The sequence below is a fragment of the Symphalangus syndactylus genome, chromosome 16 (assembly GCF_028878055.3).
Source record: "Symphalangus syndactylus isolate Jambi chromosome 16, NHGRI_mSymSyn1-v2.1_pri, whole genome shotgun sequence".
In the NCBI taxonomy this organism is placed as follows: domain Eukaryota; kingdom Metazoa; phylum Chordata; class Mammalia; order Primates; family Hylobatidae; genus Symphalangus; species Symphalangus syndactylus.
The window spans coordinates 14963133-14979749 of NC_072438.2; the positions used below are offsets into that span (position 1 = coordinate 14963133).

General features: G+C 51.0%; 1 protein-coding gene across 5 annotated transcripts in view; it reads right to left on the reverse strand.

Annotated features, from left to right (window-relative positions):
* TBC1D14 (TBC1 domain family member 14) overlaps positions 1 to 16617 on the reverse strand; it is a 121172-nt gene that overhangs the window by 4902 nt on the left and 99653 nt on the right. For 3 of the 5 annotated variants that reach the window (XM_063619742.1, XM_055246682.2, XM_063619743.1), the window contains 2 exons: positions 13426 to 13535; positions 2651 to 2909 (listed from right to left, as the gene is read on the reverse strand). In XM_063619742.1, coding sequence (XP_063475812.1) covers positions 2651 to 2909; positions 13426 to 13535 — 369 coding nt within the window. Of the gene's footprint in view, positions 1 to 1390; positions 2910 to 13425; positions 13536 to 16617 lie in introns of those variants that run through there. The other 2 variants (XM_063619741.1, XM_063619740.1) reach the window with 1 other exon arrangement.

A 16617-nucleotide genomic window follows, 5' to 3' on the forward strand; every position in this document is an offset into this window, starting at 1 on the left:
TGTGTATGTGCATATGGGGTGATGTGTGTGGGTGTGTGATGTGTACGTGTGGGTGTGATGTGTGGGGTGACGTGTGTGTGGGGGTGTGATAGGTGTATGTGGGGGGTGATCTGTAGGTGTGTGTGTGTGTATGCAATGTGTAGGTGTGTGATGTGTGTACATATGTGTGGGTATGTGTGTGGGGTGATGTGTAAGGGGTGATCTATGTGTGGGGGTGGGCAATGTGTGTGTGGGGGGTGATCTGTGTGTGTGTGACTGTGTGGGGTGATTTTGTATGTGTGTGATTGTGGGTGACTGTGTGGGTGTGCAATGTGTGTGCGTGGGGGTGATCTGTGTATGTGTGGGTATGACTGTGTGGGGTGATTGTGTATTTACAGGTGTGTGATGTGTGTAGGGGGTGATTGTATATGGGTGTGTGGTGTGCGTGGGGTGACTGTATGTGGGTGTGTGATGTGGGGTGATTGTGTGCGGGTGTGTGATGTGTGGGGGGGTGATTGTGTGAGGGGGGTGATGTGTGGGGGTGATTTTGTGTGGGTGTGATTGTGTGGGGTGATTGTGTGTGTGGGTGTGTGATGTGTGTGGGGTGATTGTGTGCGGGTGTGACTGTGTAGGGTAATTGTGTATGCGTGGGTGTGTGATGTGCATATGGGGTGATTGGTGTGTGGTGATTGTGTACGTGTATGTGATGTGTGTATGGGGTGACTGGGTGTGTGAGGTGTGGGGGGTGACTGTGTGGGTGTGCAATGTGTGTGCGTGGGGGTGATCCATGCGTGTCTATGTGTGGGGTGATTGTGTATGTGTGGGTGTGTGATGTGGGGGGTGACTGCGTGTGGGTGAGGTGTGGGAGGGTGACTGGATGTGCAGTGTGTGTGTGTGTGTGTGGAGGTGATCTGTGTGTGTGGGGGGTGATTGTGTATGTATAGGTGCGTGACGTGTGGTGGGGGGTGATGTATGTATACGCCATAAAACTCTCCCCCAGTGGGAAATGTTACAGGACAAATGACCTGTTTTTTTTTTTTGAGATGGAGTCTCACTCTGTTGCCCAGGCTGGAGTGCAGTGGCGTGATCTCGGCTCACTGCAACCTCTGTCACCCAGGTTCAAGCAATTCTCCTGCCTCAGCCTCCCAAGTAGCTGGGATTGCAGGCACCTGCCACCGTGCCCGGCTAATTTTTGTATTTTTAGTAGAGACGGGTTTCACCATCTTGGCCAGGTTCGTCTTTAACTCCTGACCTCGTGATCCACCTGCCTCAGCCTCCCAAAGTGCTGGGATTACAGTTGTGAGCCACTGTGCCCTGCCTAAATGACCTGTTTTCTTTGACAAATAAAGGCAAGCAAGAGAGGGCTAAAAAGTGAGAAGTGGCGTGGCATAGATATTACAGAGGCTTAATAGAGCTTTCAACCAATCACAAGGCATGGACTTTATTTAGATCTTGATTCCAACCAACTATAAGGCCATTTATGACATCTGTATTTGAAAACTGGATATCTGATGACAGGAAGGAGTTAGTAGCTGAGTGGTAACGGTATTGCAGTTATGTTAAAAGAGCCCATATGATTCAGAGATTGCTAACACCAACAGGTGACACGGTGCCTGGGACTCGCTTAAATATGGTGGGAAGGGGAGAGGTGGGAGGCAGTTCCAACAGCGGCTGCGCTTCCACAGTCACTGATGCTGGAGAGCAGGCATGTGGGGGTGCATTATTTTATGCTGTTCTATTTTTGTAAATATTTTAAATCTTCCATTAATTAAAAAAAAAGTTAAATCAAGTACAGACATTTCGGGGGGCTGAGGTGGGATGGTCACTTGAGCCTGGGAGGTGGGGGGCTGCACTCCAGCCTGGATGACAGAGCTAGACTCTGTCTCAAAACAAAGAAATCCCCCAGGCATGGTGTAGCACGTACAGAAAAGGAAAAGTCTTCATAGACGTCAATCAACAAGGACTTCAAACCGATGCTGAGCGCATGCAGGATCAAGAACCCAGGCTGGTTTTTTTTCCTTTTTAGTATGACAAAGACTCGGAAGAGAAAATGCAGGTCAATCCCACTGGGGACAGGACCTAAGAGGGATGCCTGGAGGGAAGCCGCGGGATACGGACTGTCCGCGCCACTGCTTGGGGCACTCAGCCCAGAGAGGGCACAGCAGCGCATGGGAAGACCCAGGAGGGACCCGCGCCCTCCTCTCTGGGCCTCCCTTTGTTGTAAGAGGGGGATAATCCCACTTCCTTCTCGAAGACGCACACAAAAGCCTGCCACAGGGCATGGCCACGGGGCTCAGTAAGTGGGTGCACTTTGCTTTCTGTCTCTGGCATTTTTTTTTTTAAAAAGGGGGGGACGTGGCTTACAAAATACTTTCTAACATGTAAAGAGCACTATAATGGTGAAAGTGCTGACCCTCCCAACGCCACTGCAGAAGAGGTGGGAAGGCTTTCGTTATCCACACACCCCATCCAGCTGACAGAAACCCAAAGAGGAAGCGACCTGCCAAGACGCCCTGTGGCACAGCCATGTCTCCACCCGGCCCCCCTCACTTCCAGCCCGGGGACTCCATCAAAGGGGCTACATCCTCAGATAGCACTTTACGTAGGGCTTCCTGAGTCGTGCCACTTGCCAGCTACACAGTGGGAAGCCAAGAACACAAAGCCCACTGACCTGGGCCCACTTCTTGTTTCGGCTTTGCATCTGGATCGTGGCGATGGAGGCGAACAGCTCCTCGGCAGGCAGGTCCTCGGGCAGCCGGGTCAGGAACTGGGCCATGTGGATGAAGTCCATCTTGGTCAGGATGTCCTCGAACAGCTTCAGGATGCCCAGGGCTGTGCGGAACAGGAACTCTTCTCCATCACGACAGAACACGTCCCAGATACGACAGGCCAGGTCGAGGGGCAGAGATTTACTATATAAGGTAAAGATCCTAGGGGGAAAAGTTGGAATTTTCCAGATTTTGAATCTCTCCTAACAAAGAAAGAACACTGAATTCCAGTCTGATTCCATGAAAAACACTCCCCTAGTCACTTTCAGGCAACAGCTGGGGCCAGGGCCAGGCCTGCACTCACACTGAAGGGCAATTCTAACATCGCATAGGACACAGCAGTATCAGCTTCTGCACAGAATCACGCAGCACACACAGCTTCCGAATGACTGACAGCAATGACTCCTGCCTGCAAGGAATATGGGCTGAGCCCCTACTGTGTGCTCACACTGTGGGGGCAGGCTTCCTGTCTTAGGGACCGCTGTACCCCACGCCACCCACAGAGCAAGCGTACGGTAGGTGCTCCTCCTGGCTATGGAGCTCAATGCTGGTGCCACTGCACAGGTTCCCCTCACCCTGGGAGCATGCACGAGGTTCCTTCCTCCTCTGGGCGCCCTCAGGCTCCTGGTCCCCAGCCTGGTGCTCATCACGGCACACCCTAGCTCCACATCTAGTGCCCTGTCCAGCAATCTCTGCTGAATTCCAATGCCCTGTCTACGGCAGGACTTCCCAGACGTTCCTGGCTCTCAAAACCTGCCCAACACTGACAGTGTTCGGTACAGGTGGGGATCCCCAGCTGGGTGGGGGACATCTCCACCCCTCCTGGAGGACCTCTCTTCCAGAGTTCAGTATTTCCTGTTCTGGCACAGAGACAGCGCTGGGCCCACGCAGCCCCTGAACGGCAGGCACTGGACTCGGCCTGAGGGGCTGACTCGGTGAGGAGGTCAGGCCACTAAAGCTTCCACAGCGTGACCCTGACTTTCCCACAACAGATTCCACAAAAAACCCCGCACACTGGTCAACCTGCTCACAAGTGACAGGGGCATGGGTTCTGTCCACAGTGGACTCTGCCCAGGGGGTGCTCCATTAGACGCAGCCTGTCCTCCAGGTCCCGAGGACATGCGGTTATGGACGTGCATTGCACAGAGCCCGCAGCTCCTAGATGACAGCAGGAATGTTCTGCGCTGTCCCTCGTCAGAACCTTCTAACGGTAAAAGTCGAGGAAGGCCTAAAAATCTAGACTTCATTCAACTCAGAGGAGGGAACGGAGAGCCGGATGGCAGGGAAAACCCGCACCTAGAGGAACAACAGAAGCTGGGGGCGCACCGGGCGCTGTGTGCTTTGCGAGCCCCTCCAGAAGGACACCCCATGCGTCAGGAAATGCCTGGGAGATGGGCTCTCTCACCTCGCTACACCTGACGGAACTGCGCCTCAGGACAACAGCTAAACGGACCCAGGTCTCACCACCAGTAAGTCCCGAGCCAGACTCTGAACCTGACTCCAATGCCCACGCTCTGATGTCTGAGCCTCAGCACACACCGTGAGGCAGCAACACCATCGCAGGCTTGGTAAGAAGCTTGATTCTAAAATCACAAGCCTTCAGCCCGAGCTTCTTGCTATTTCAAAACCAGAAAACCATTTCACCACCTGGTCTAGAAAGCACAGTTCAACAAAGACCAAAGAGATCTGTTTCCTTAGTCTAGAGAATATTCTCAATTGTACCTGGAGAGCATGCTTGTTAACGCTATGAGAAAGGGCAGGAGAGTCCACTCGGCCTGCACGACTATCTCTGTGTGCCCACTCACACACGGAAATCAGACTCCCCCTACATCTGCTAAAAAGCAGAGTCCTGAGAAAAAAACGGATAGGGAAAGACGACAATGTTTTTTTGTTTGTTTGTTTGTTTTCTTGAGACGGAGTCTCACTCTGTCGCCCAAGCTGCAGTGCAGTGGTGGCGCGATTTTGGCTCACTGCAACCTCCACCTCCCAGGTTCAAGCAATTCTCTGCCTCAGCCTCCCACGTAACTGGGATTACAGGCGTCCACCATCATGCCCGGCTAATTTCTGTATTTTTAGTAAAGATGGGGTTTCACCATCTTGGCCAGGCTGGTCTTGAACTCCTGACCTCGTGATCCACCTACCTTAGCCTACCAAAGTGCTGGGATTACAGGCGTGAGCCACCACGCCTGGCCAAAACGATGGTTTTTATATAGTTTATACACATACATATTTTATATATATAGTCAGATAGTTTTTATAGCAAAGAACAAAAGAGATTTCTACAACGTACCCCCCCAAGCCCAAAGAACTAAACTTTTGTTCTTTTTTTATTTAACATAATATTCTTAAGCTGAGATTTATGTGTGAGTCTCCATAAGTTACTCTAGACAGGTAGTGAACTTTATAAAATTAAGTCACCACCGGAATGACCCAGAATGCCATTCACTACACCCACGATGCCCCCTGCTCTGCATTTCCATGAAACAAATCCATTTCCAATCCCATGAGCTTCTACCTCCTGGCCACGCTTACTGCTGACGCCATGCTGCGACCATGCCTGGCTCCTCACTGCAGCCTCCAGGCTTGCTCCTGGCATCAGCCTCTGTCTTCTGCAGGCTCTTCCCACATGCTGTCACTATTTCTTGGAAGGTTGTTTCCTGACCCTCAGGCTGGACCAAGTTTCCTTGAAACGTTCACGCTGCACTGCACGCACCCCCCTTCATGAGGCCCCGGCACTCTTCATCTTCCTTTACACTGAGCCAGTGAAGGGACGCTCCTGACACTCCTGGACACTTCCCTCTGCCTCGCACACCCTCCTGCATCTTCTGGGCCTTGCAGGCTCTGGCAGGCCCTCAGCAAGCAGCTCCCAGGCCCTCTGCCCCAGTCAGGGCTCCCCATGGCCTCTCCAGCCCCTGGGCTCCACTCCAAGAGCTCCGCACCGTCCTAAGCCACTCCTGTCCCCTGCTCCAGGCTGCAAGTGCCTCAAGGGCAGAGACCCCGCCCCACAGTCTTGAACTGAGGCTCCTCTTCTCCCACTCTCTCCTCCAGCAGGGACTGCTCAGAGGTGCTCCCACATCATTATCAGGAGCTTCCAAATGTGGGCTGTATTTTAAACCACATTTAGATTCGAAAGCCAGCCACGAACAGGCCACTGAAGGGGGACACCAGGCTCTGTCCTGGCCCCACAGAAGCCCTGCCATGGGATCAGAACCGGTTGGAACAAGGGGACTACTGTCCACACAGCCCTCCTGGTTCAAGGTCCACCTTCCCCTGCTGCCCTCAGGCTCAGAGAGGCAGGACGGGAAGGGCCCCTTGGCCTTCCCAGAGACGGCTCAGTACTCCTCCCACGGTCGGAAGACAGAATTCAAGGGTTTTTCTCTCCCAAAAGATGTTTATGTTTTGCCTCTGACCACTGCATATTATCGTGTTGTAGATCAAAAATGGTATTTTTTTAAAAGTATGCTTTTAAGAGTAAAAAAAAAAAAGTAATTTCAAGTACAACTTCAACTAATGCAAAATAACATAATTCTTCTGTTTTCTTTTTGTTAAGACAGGGTCTGACTGTGTCGCCCAGGCCAGAGTGCAGTTGCACAATCACGGCTCACTGCAACCTAGACCTCCTGGGCTCAGGTGATCCTCCCACCTCAGCCTCCTGAGTAGCTGAGACTACAGGCCCACACCACCACAAAGGCTAATTTTTAAGTTATTTGTAGAGATAGGGTCTCACTATGTTGCCCAGACGAGTCTTGAACTCCTGGGCTAAAATGATCCTGTCACCTCAGCCTCCCAAAGTGCTGGGACTACAGGCATGAGACACCACACCCAGCCCAAAATGATATATTTCTATGTCGCTAAACAAATGAAGTGTCTCTTAGCTTAGAAAAGACCCCAGACAAAAGCTGCGTATCTGTTTCCCCCATGATACGTGCAGGAGGAAAGGGGCAGTTTTTGCTGATGCGTCTTCACAACTTCCAGAAACTTCTTACCTAGCCGGGTCTGTTCTGCCTGCTTGTCTGAGCTTGCTAGAGGCAAGGAAGCGCCATGGGGTAAGGATGAGGGCAGTTCAGGGCTGTCGTGAAGGAGGAAGACGGCATCCACGGAACAGAACTGGCCTCTGCCCTGTCTACTAATGAGGGCCCTGGGCTGCACACAACAGAAAGTGCTCGCTTCATACATTTTTACAGGGACTATTCAACTGAATCCTTGTTACAACCCCAAGAGGAGATACAATCATCTTTTCCATTTTACAGAGGAGGACAGTACAAATGAAGGGAGATTAGCCGGGGATGGTGGCACGCGCCTGTAATTCCACCTACTCGGGTGGCTGAGGCAGGAGAACTGCGTGAGCCCGGGAGGCGAAGGCTGCAGTGAGCCGACATCGCATCACTGCACTCCAGCCTGGAAAGAGTGACAATACGTCTCAAAAAGAAAAGAAAAGAAAAGAAAAGAAAACGAGAAAAAACTCAGCCAAATAAAGGGAGGCTGTAGAAAAGCAGATCTAGCTTAAAGTAAAAGTGAAAGTCACCGGGTAGTCTCACCCATTACAAAGCCAAAACCAGCGACTTGGACCTTCAAGGCCCAACATTACCAATTTCTAGCTGTGTCCCCATTTTCCCATCCTGACCAGCTGCTAAGGAGGAGCCCTCACCCCCATGGCTGGCTCATAAATGGCACTCAGCCCCTCCCCCAACCACCGGGCTCCCTGTATTCCCAGAAACATCAACAGTTAAATTAGACTGTGCTAGGTAAGAACAGGGTTACTACTGAGCCTCATTAGATTTTGTGAAGCTTAAATAAAGCAACATTAAACTCCGAACACATAATCCCATTTGTTAAAAGTTGGAGATGGTTATTTAAGACTCAGTTCAAACTTAGTTAAACCCATAAACTGCCCTCACCTTGATTCTGAAAGCAATTAGACATATATCCAGCGCTGTGCCCCAGAGTCCTCCCCAAGCTGAGCCCAGCAGGGTTCACTATCCACCTCTGTGTCCCAGAGTCCTCCCCACCCTGAGCCCAGCGGGGTTCACTATCCACCTCTGTGCCCCAGAGTCCTCCCCGACCTGAGCCCAGCGGGGTTCACATACCCACCTCTGTGCCCCAGAGTCCTCCCCGACCTGAGCCCAGCGGGGTTCACATACCCACCTCTGTGCCCCAGAGTCCTCCCCGACCTGAGCCCAGCGGGGTACACATACCCACCTCTGTGCCCCGGAGTCCTCCCCGACCTGAGCCCAGCGGGGTTCACATACCCACCTCTGTGCCCCGGAGTCCTCCCCGACCTGAGCCCAGCGGGGTTCACATACCCACCTCTGTGCCCCGGAGTCCTCCCCGACCTGAGCCCAGCGGGGTTCACATACCCACCTCTGTGCCCCGGAGTCCACCTCTGTGCCCCGGAGTCCACCTCTGTGCCCCGGAGTCCTCCCCGACCTGAGCCCAGCGGGGTTCACATACCCACCTCTGTGCCCCGGAGTCCTCCCCGACTTGAGCCCAGCGGTGTTCACATACCCACCTCTGTGCCCCGGAGTCCTCCCCAACCTGAGCCCAGTGGTGTTCCAGTCTTTCTGTCCCAGCACTTGGCAGGGGGCAGCAGACGTGAAGTAAATATCGTGAGCACCGCGTGAGAATGTGGCCTCCCACTTCAGCCAGGCCAGGGTGTGCCAACGACGCACAGGCTGCTGCCCCTCCCTGCGAACGGGTCCCCAGTGTAGGCAGGGGACAGTCCTCCCTCCTCCACACGCCCATAAAGACCCAGCCTATGCCAGATGTGCTCAGCAAGATGCTCCCGGCTCCTAAGGCACTCTTGGGGCAACCTGTACCCCAGAACTGAAGGGCCAGAGATGACCCAAGTGCAAGAGGCAGCGCAAACGGAAACCTCCCAACAGTCACTCCCCCTTGAACCTTCCCTTTAAGATGGAAACTCTAGCCGGGCGCGGTGGCTCACGCCTGTAATCCCAGCACTTTGGGAGGCCCAGTTGGGAGGATCATGAGGTCAAGAGATCAAAACCATCATGGCTAACACAGTGAAACCCTGTCTCTACTAAAAATACAAAAATTAGCCAGGGGTGGTGGTGGGCGCCTGTAGTCCCAGCTACTCGGGAGGCTGAAGTGGAAGAATGGCATGAACCAGGAGGCGGGGCTTGCAGTGAGCCAAGATCCGCCATTGCACTCCAGCCTAGGTGAAAGTGCGAGACTCTGTCTCAAAAAAAAAAAAAAAGATGGAAACTCGAGGCAATGACAGATCTCCAAGGATCATTAAACATTATTTCAGAAACGCTAACCATAACATGGAATGTAGTCCCCGATTCTTTTGTTAGCTCAGGATTATTTATTATAAAGCTCACTCACACCCTTAGATAATTCTGCCACTGGACAGCAATGGGAAATATTTTCAGAAGTGAAATGACCAAAAGTCAGTCCTACAAAATGTAGATCCTTGACAGTCGAAACACTGAAAACTCTGTAGGAAGATGGAGACAGCTGAGGGGCCCCTGCTCTGATCCGCATGCCTCATCGGGAGGAGTGGCAGGCCACAATTAAAGAAGGGCCAGGAAGGCGGTGTTGGCAAGGACAGCGAATCCTCAGCACTGACTCCTCATGAGCCACTGGTTAGGCAGCGTACAGGGTGCACTGGAAAAGGGACCCAGGAAGGTGACCCTCAGGCACAGACGCATTCTTTGACCTAGGACACTGAGCCAGGCACTGGGGACACAGAGGTCACTCTCAAAGCTTTACTACAAGGGCAGCAGCTGACAGAGGGCACCCTCAGAGTGTGGGTGGAGCTGGGGCGGTGGGAAGCAGGCTTGGTGGGCAGGCAGTGTGGCAGGACAGGAGATTTTTCTGACCCCAAAAGTGTAGCCATTTTAATGGGCTACCCACACAGCCCACCCAGGACGCTGAGCTGGCCACATCCACAGGCCCCTCAGCCCCTGCCGCGAGCAGGAGAAAGGCTCTCTTGCTCAGGCAGTTAGCTGCTGAGCCCTGGAACCTAGCATGCTTTACACCCCTCCAGGCACAGTGCAGACCGACAATGTGGAGGCAGGCCGGCTGTGATGGGTGTGGACGTGGCTCTGGGAAAGGTGGCCTGATGTAGCAGAAGAAGCAAAGACCCCGAAGGCACACCAACCTGGACCTCACACCATGGGTGTGACATTGAGAAGTGGGCCTCAGTGACTTCTTCTGTGCCCAGAAATAGGTACACCTGCTTCTGAACCCTGAAGACCACAGTGACGAGTGCTTCTGAAATGGCAGCCTCTAGGACAGGTCTTATGTAAAGTCTGTTCTTCCCCTTTGCTTCCTCTCCACTGCCCAACCTGTTTCTGATCTGAGCTTTCACCGAACTGTCAGCACCCAACAAGGAGACTGAATCACTGCGGACCACCAATAAATGCTGACTCAGGGAATAAGTCATGAATACATGGCTTTCCTGTGCTTAGTTCAACTTAAATATTTACTAAGTCCTTTCTATATGCCTTGCCCTGTACTGGAACTGCGAATACAGACTGTATCCTAGTTGGTGCTTATTCTAGAACACAGTCAGCACTTCAAGAATAAGGCCTGTGGAGGCCTCATCAAAGCACAGTGGACAGCATTCACAAGGCCCTGGGCACCAACCAGCTTACAGCACAAAGGCCTCAGCAGTGAAGAACCCTTGCCACTTCCTTTTCATTTACTCTGCCTCACTGCTCATTACTGACAGTCCAACTCATGTTCTACACTCGACATGCTATTCCTGTCTCTGGAACCTGAGCTATGGGACCCATCTTATGGGTGACACTGCCTTACACAAACCCCCTTAGAAAGGACTCTAAGGGAAAGTGCACAGCTCTAGAGCCGGGTAGACTTGAGTCTGGACTCCAGCTCTGCATTTGGCTGGCATCAGGACCTTGGCCAAGGCACTCTGCCTCTCTGAGCCTCAGTTTTATTTTGTTTGTTTGTTTTGGAGAGAGAGGCTCGCTCTGTCACCCAGGCTGGAGTGCAGTGGTGTGATCGCGGCTCACCGCAACCTCTGCCTCCTGGGTTCAAATGATTCTCGTGCCTCAGCCTCCTGAGTAGCTGGGATTACAGGCACGCGCTACCATGCCCTGCCAATTTTTGTGTTTTAGTAGAGATGGGGTTTCGCCATGTTGGCGAGGCTGGTCTGGAACTCCTGACTCAAGTGATCCGCCCGCCTGGGCCTCCCAAAGTGCTGGGATTACAGGCATGAGCTAGTGCACCCGGCCCTGAGCCTGTTTTTTTCATCTATAAAACACAAGTGTTACACTGGGCTTGGAGAGGTTGTTCCAAGGGTTCAAAGACAGCATGTGTGAGCACTCGAGTCAAAAAATGCAGGTGCCCTTTGTCTTTGCCCCTACATGGATTACAACCATCTTCAGGCTGGGACAGAAGCAGACAACACTATTCTCCAGGCCTGTACTTTTCACACTGCCAGGCATGACCCAGACAACAGCCAGTGGATCGTGAAGGCAATGAAAGCAGATTATCACCAGCATTTTTTGGAATAAATAGAACAGAGTACAATATTTCAAAATGCTTCACATGGTCAGGGTTAGGTACTGGGTCATGAAACCACCGTTCCCAGCATATGTACGTGTTAAGTTTCTGCACACATTGGGGCACAATTTAAAACGCATTTCCTTTTGCAAGTAAAGGTGAGAAAAGTTTAAAAGACACTATTGACTTTTGGCCTAGAATCCTAAGAAACTAATCAGAAGCCCTAAAACAGATAAAGGAGAAGCTAAAGGCTCAGGTTCTGCCTGGATCCTCTCCCATCCTCCAGTACCGTGGGCTCCAGCCAGGAATCTGAGGGGCAGGGCTCGCAGTCAAATGAACACGGTGGGGCAGCCTGTGCAGGAGCTTCGTGTTCACAGGTGTGAATAAAATCACCATTTGCTGAATAAAGGTGCCCTTTAAAGCGGGCCCTAAACACTTCTATCCAGTACAGCCAGGCGGGCCAGCCCAGCATCCCCGGCAGGTCCATTCACGGCCCCATGTTCGCTGTCCTCTATCACCAGCGCCTTATGGCTTCACCTACAAGATTCAACCTCCAAAACCCTTGTCCTTCATGGCAAAGGTCAGCGGAGGGAGAACAGTCCAGGGTTTGAGACAGAAGCAACAAACCAAGAATCCCAAAGGCGCACTCTTAAGGGCACAGACAAGGCTGCTTTAGCTAAGGGGTCAGCTTCCTTTCAAATGATACTTGAATTTTACCTTCCAGAAGGCCCTTTCTCTGCTGAAGAAAGTAGGCAACAACAAAACCAAACCAGCCAGCTATCTGTTCACAGTGGCTGGACGTTTAACACACAATTTAGTGGAACGTGACTTTCTGGTCGAATAGTACCTTCTTTACTTCTGCGGAGCCCCTTCTATGAGACGGGTGGTGCCACACAGTCACCCTGCGGCACCCTGTGGGGTGAATCACTGTGGCCTCCAGATAAGGAACTGGGAGCTCAGCCGGGCTTCACAGCCTTCCCCAAGGCCACAAGGCAATAATGGGAGAAGCTGGGTTTGGGCTGGGGCTGCTGGATCCCGGAGGCACCCTCTTCCCACCACGTGATCTGAGAGGCTGCTCCCCTGCACACACAGGTCTCCCAGCCCTCTCACCTTGCCCTCAAATATGGTGCTCTCTGGGCTAACAGCCACACCCCATCCTCAGCAACCTGTTTCACCACAGCATGAAGACCTGCCTGGCTTACTACTGCTGCGCAGACCTCTCGGAATCCTTGTATCTGTCTCAGGATGCCTCTACTTACATGTCCCGCAGGCACCTCAAAATCACCTGTCTGAAGTCAAATCCACTAACTGCCCTGGCCGAATCTTCTCCCTTTGTCTTTGGTCTCAGCTGAAGGCATCAGCAAACCCCTTCCCCAACCCGCAGTCAAGAGCTGACCATGATTCTCTGACATACCCACAATATTTCCACGGGGCCTTCTCTCCACCTAACTTCGGCTTTTTCCCCCTTAATTTGTCTCTCTGTTCCCAGACTCTCCTGCCTCCCAGGTAACTTAAAACTCACCGCTGGATCTGCCCCACCCCCATCCTCAGCAGAAGCCTTCTGCCACTCCCCCTGGCCCTGCAATCCTGCCCAAGCTCCAGAGCTTGGGTCTAAGAGCCACCGTGACCTGGCCTCCCCACCTCATCGCCTGCCATCCTCTGCCCTTTACTTTCAGCCTCTACCCCACTGGACCTGGCTACAGTGCCCGCTGACTCTGGAATGCACATGCGCTTGTCACCTTCACTGTGTGTACTCTGACCCCTGTGCTGGGTCCAGGGCCTCCTGCCTTCCAAGACAGCACTCATCTCACGTGGACAGTGCCCACGGACACACGTGTCTCCCACAAGCCAGGAGCTCCTGACAGGCAAGCGCTGGCCTTGCTCCTCCAACCACCTCTATAGCTGACGAGGGCCTGCACAGGCCGGGTGCTTGGGACGGGTCCTTTAAGGAATGGACAGCACTTTGGAAACAAACAGGCCCAAGATACCATTTCTCCCCTTAAGGGAATTCAGGAGGGCCAGGCGGAGGCACTGATGGAAATAAAACTCAAGGGCAGGGCCATCAGGGAAGGCTGGAAAGCAGGATATGAGGACTCAGGCGGGCCGTGAAGAAGTTGGCAGAGAAAAGAGTGAAGAACAGGCAACGGCTGAGAAACGCTCTGAAAACACAGAGAAAAGCCAGTCTTACCAATCAATTAGGTAGATATCTGGAGTTAGGTTGTTCTTCTTGAAATGGGCAAATAATTTCGGCAAATTTTCTTCAAAGAATACCTCAAATGCAGCAAAATAAGTCAACATCTAGGGAGATAATATGAAATTTACTCAGAAACTATCTGCACAAGTTTCCAATTTACAAAAAAAGTCAATATATGTATATCTTTAGACTCTAACAATTACCTTCTTCTGTAATTACTAATATACTTTGAATGGCAACTTATTGTAGGTACTATACAAATTATAAACAAGCACTATTTCTAATCTTCACAATGACATCAATAGCTACACCTCATCTTCTTCAATTCATAGAAAAGGGAACTGAAACCCAAAGCAGTTATGGAACTTGCCAAATAAGGGCACAGGCTTCGTATGCGGTGAAGCTGGGAATGAATTTGTGCCTGTCCCGCTGCAAAGGTGGAGCCTGTACAGACTCACTCTTTCCTAAAAACCAGGAACGTATGAATGTGTAAAAGTATCTGGAGGCCGGGTGCAGTGGCTCACGCCTGTAATCCCAGCACTTTGGGAGGCTAAGGCGGGTGGATCACGAGGTCAGGAGATCGAGACCATCATGGCTAACAAGGTGAAACCCCATCTCTACTAAAAATATGAAAAAAATTAGCCAGGCGTGGTGGCAGGCACCTGTAGTCCCAGCTACTCGGGAGGCTGAGGCAGGAGAATGGCGTGAACCCAGGAGGTGGAGCTTGCAGTGAGCCGAGATTGCGCCACTGCGCTCCAGCCTGGGGGACACAGCGAGACTCCGTCTCAAAAAAAAAAGGTATCTGGAAAAGCAGGCATGCCTCGTCCAACCCCTAGCACTTCCAGGGGGCTACACGACTCATGTCTGAGTCAAGGGCAGCACCGCTCCAGCTGACAGAGGCACACCTTTGAACGCAACGAGGGGGCAACACTAGAAGGAAAGGAGGAAAGGAGGGTGTTACAGACCGTAGTTTATGGAACTTGCTTTCCAATGGTTGACAGTTTTTTAAGGAAACAAAACGTACAGAGCTGGGAAGCAGTGCTGACAACAGAAAGAACTCCAGCCAGACTGGGGGCAGCACCCATCTGATGGTGGCCAGTTCTGCTCCAGTGCTCGCCAGCTGGGCGCCTGGGGGGCAGATCACAACTCTGGTGTCTGCGCATCCGAAGGAGGGGCTCTACTGCAGACAGTGGCTCCCAAAAGGGAGTGATTTTGCCCTTAAGGGAACATTGGTCAATGTGAAGATACTTCTGGTCATCACAACCGGGGGCAGGTGCTGCTGGCACGGGGACGTGGAGGCTGGGAAGCTGCTTAGCATCCTCCAGCGCACAAGACATCCCCCAGCAGAGTCCCACAGTCGTAAGTTCAATGGGGCTGCCGGGGAGAAAACCTGCTGCTGTCATGAAGACCCCACTCAACATTATGACTCTGGTTTCTCCTTAAAAACACAAGCTACGATTCCTAAGCACAATTTCTATCACATTTCCAAAGAGAAAGCTGGGGTCTTATCTTCAAAATCAGCAGAAATTTAGATGGGAATCATTTATTTATTTATAAAAAGATAAAATTAAATTTACATGCAGGAATTATTTCCAGAAATTAATATCACAGCAACGTAAGGCCAGTATATACTGTGCCAATGAGTTATTTCAAGAGTAAGAACGCTTCGAGATTTATTTTCTGTTTCTGACCATTACTTTTCTTGGAAAGGTAAGTTTTTACCTGATTATGAAAGTCATACCTGTAAACACTCACTGTAGATAACTTAGGAAACACATAAACACTACTAATCCATCATTCAAAAATCTATAAACACTAGTAATTCTGTGGCATATTTCCTTTTATCGTTAAATACAATAGTCACTATAGTTTATGTTTTATCTTATATACGCTGAATTAACATCTTGAATACTTTCTCACAATGCAGCTCTTTGCAAGCATCACTACTGATCACTTATCAAATTTTAATTTACCATTCTGCATTCTCCTGACCCCATTTTCAGCTATTTTCACATTTACAATTGCAAATAAGTGTATAATGACTATCTTTGTGCATAATGCTTTGTCCATATTTATGACTTTCTTAGAAGTGATTCTTATGAGAACTGCATACCAATGCTATTTACAGCTATTGATACTTAATACCAAGTTGTCTTCCAAAAGGACTCTGCCAATTTACAGTCCCAGTAACAGCTACCAAATTTACCAACAACTTTTTTTTTTTTTTTTTTTTTTTGAGACGGAGTCTCGCTCTGTCGCCCAGACTAGAGTGCAGTGGCACAATCTCGGCTCACTGCAAGCTCTGCCTCCCAGGTTCACGCCATTCTCCTGCCTCAGCCTCCCGACTAGCTGGGACTACAGGTGCCCGCCACCACGCCCAGCTAATTATTTTGTATTTTTAGTAGAGACGGGGTTTCACTGTGTTAGCCAGGATGGTCTTGATCTCCTGACCTCGTGATCCGCCCTCCTCCACCTCCCAAAGTGCTGGGATTACAGGCGTGAGCCACCATGCCCGGCCAACCAACAGCTTTTAAATACTTTATGTAAGTACTATCTGAGCAAGACATACTCAGTAAACCTTAAGATATCAAGGAAGAAATACTCCCTAGATGATTTAAAGTATTAGATCATTTTAGTCTTGAAGTACTGGTAATAATTATCAGCAAATCAAGACAATGATGGCCGGGCGCAGTGGCTCACGCCTGTAATCCCAGCACTTTGAGAGGCCGAGGCGGGTGGATCACTTGAGGTCAGGAGTTCAAGACCAGCCTGGCCAACACGGCAAAACCCCATCTCTACTAAAAATACAAAAAATTAGCCAGGCATGGTGGCAGACACCTGTAATCCCAGCTACTAGGGAGGCTGAGACATGATAATCGCTTGAACCCAGGAAGCGGAGGTGGTAGTGAGCTGAGATCGCACCATTGCACTCCAGTCTGGGTGAGAGAGCAAGACTCTGTCAAAAAAAAAAAAAAAAAACAAAAAACAAAAAACAACCCCGATGGGCTTGTTAAATTGGTGACTTCTACGCTACAGAAAGAACAAAGCCTTAGGAACCAGAACGGATTCAAATCTCAGCTCCTCCACTTACCAGATGCATGCCTTGAACGAGTCCCTTCACTCTGAGCCTTATCTCCTCAACTGAACCGCGCAGAGGGCTTATCTGGGATGCATGTAAACCCTACC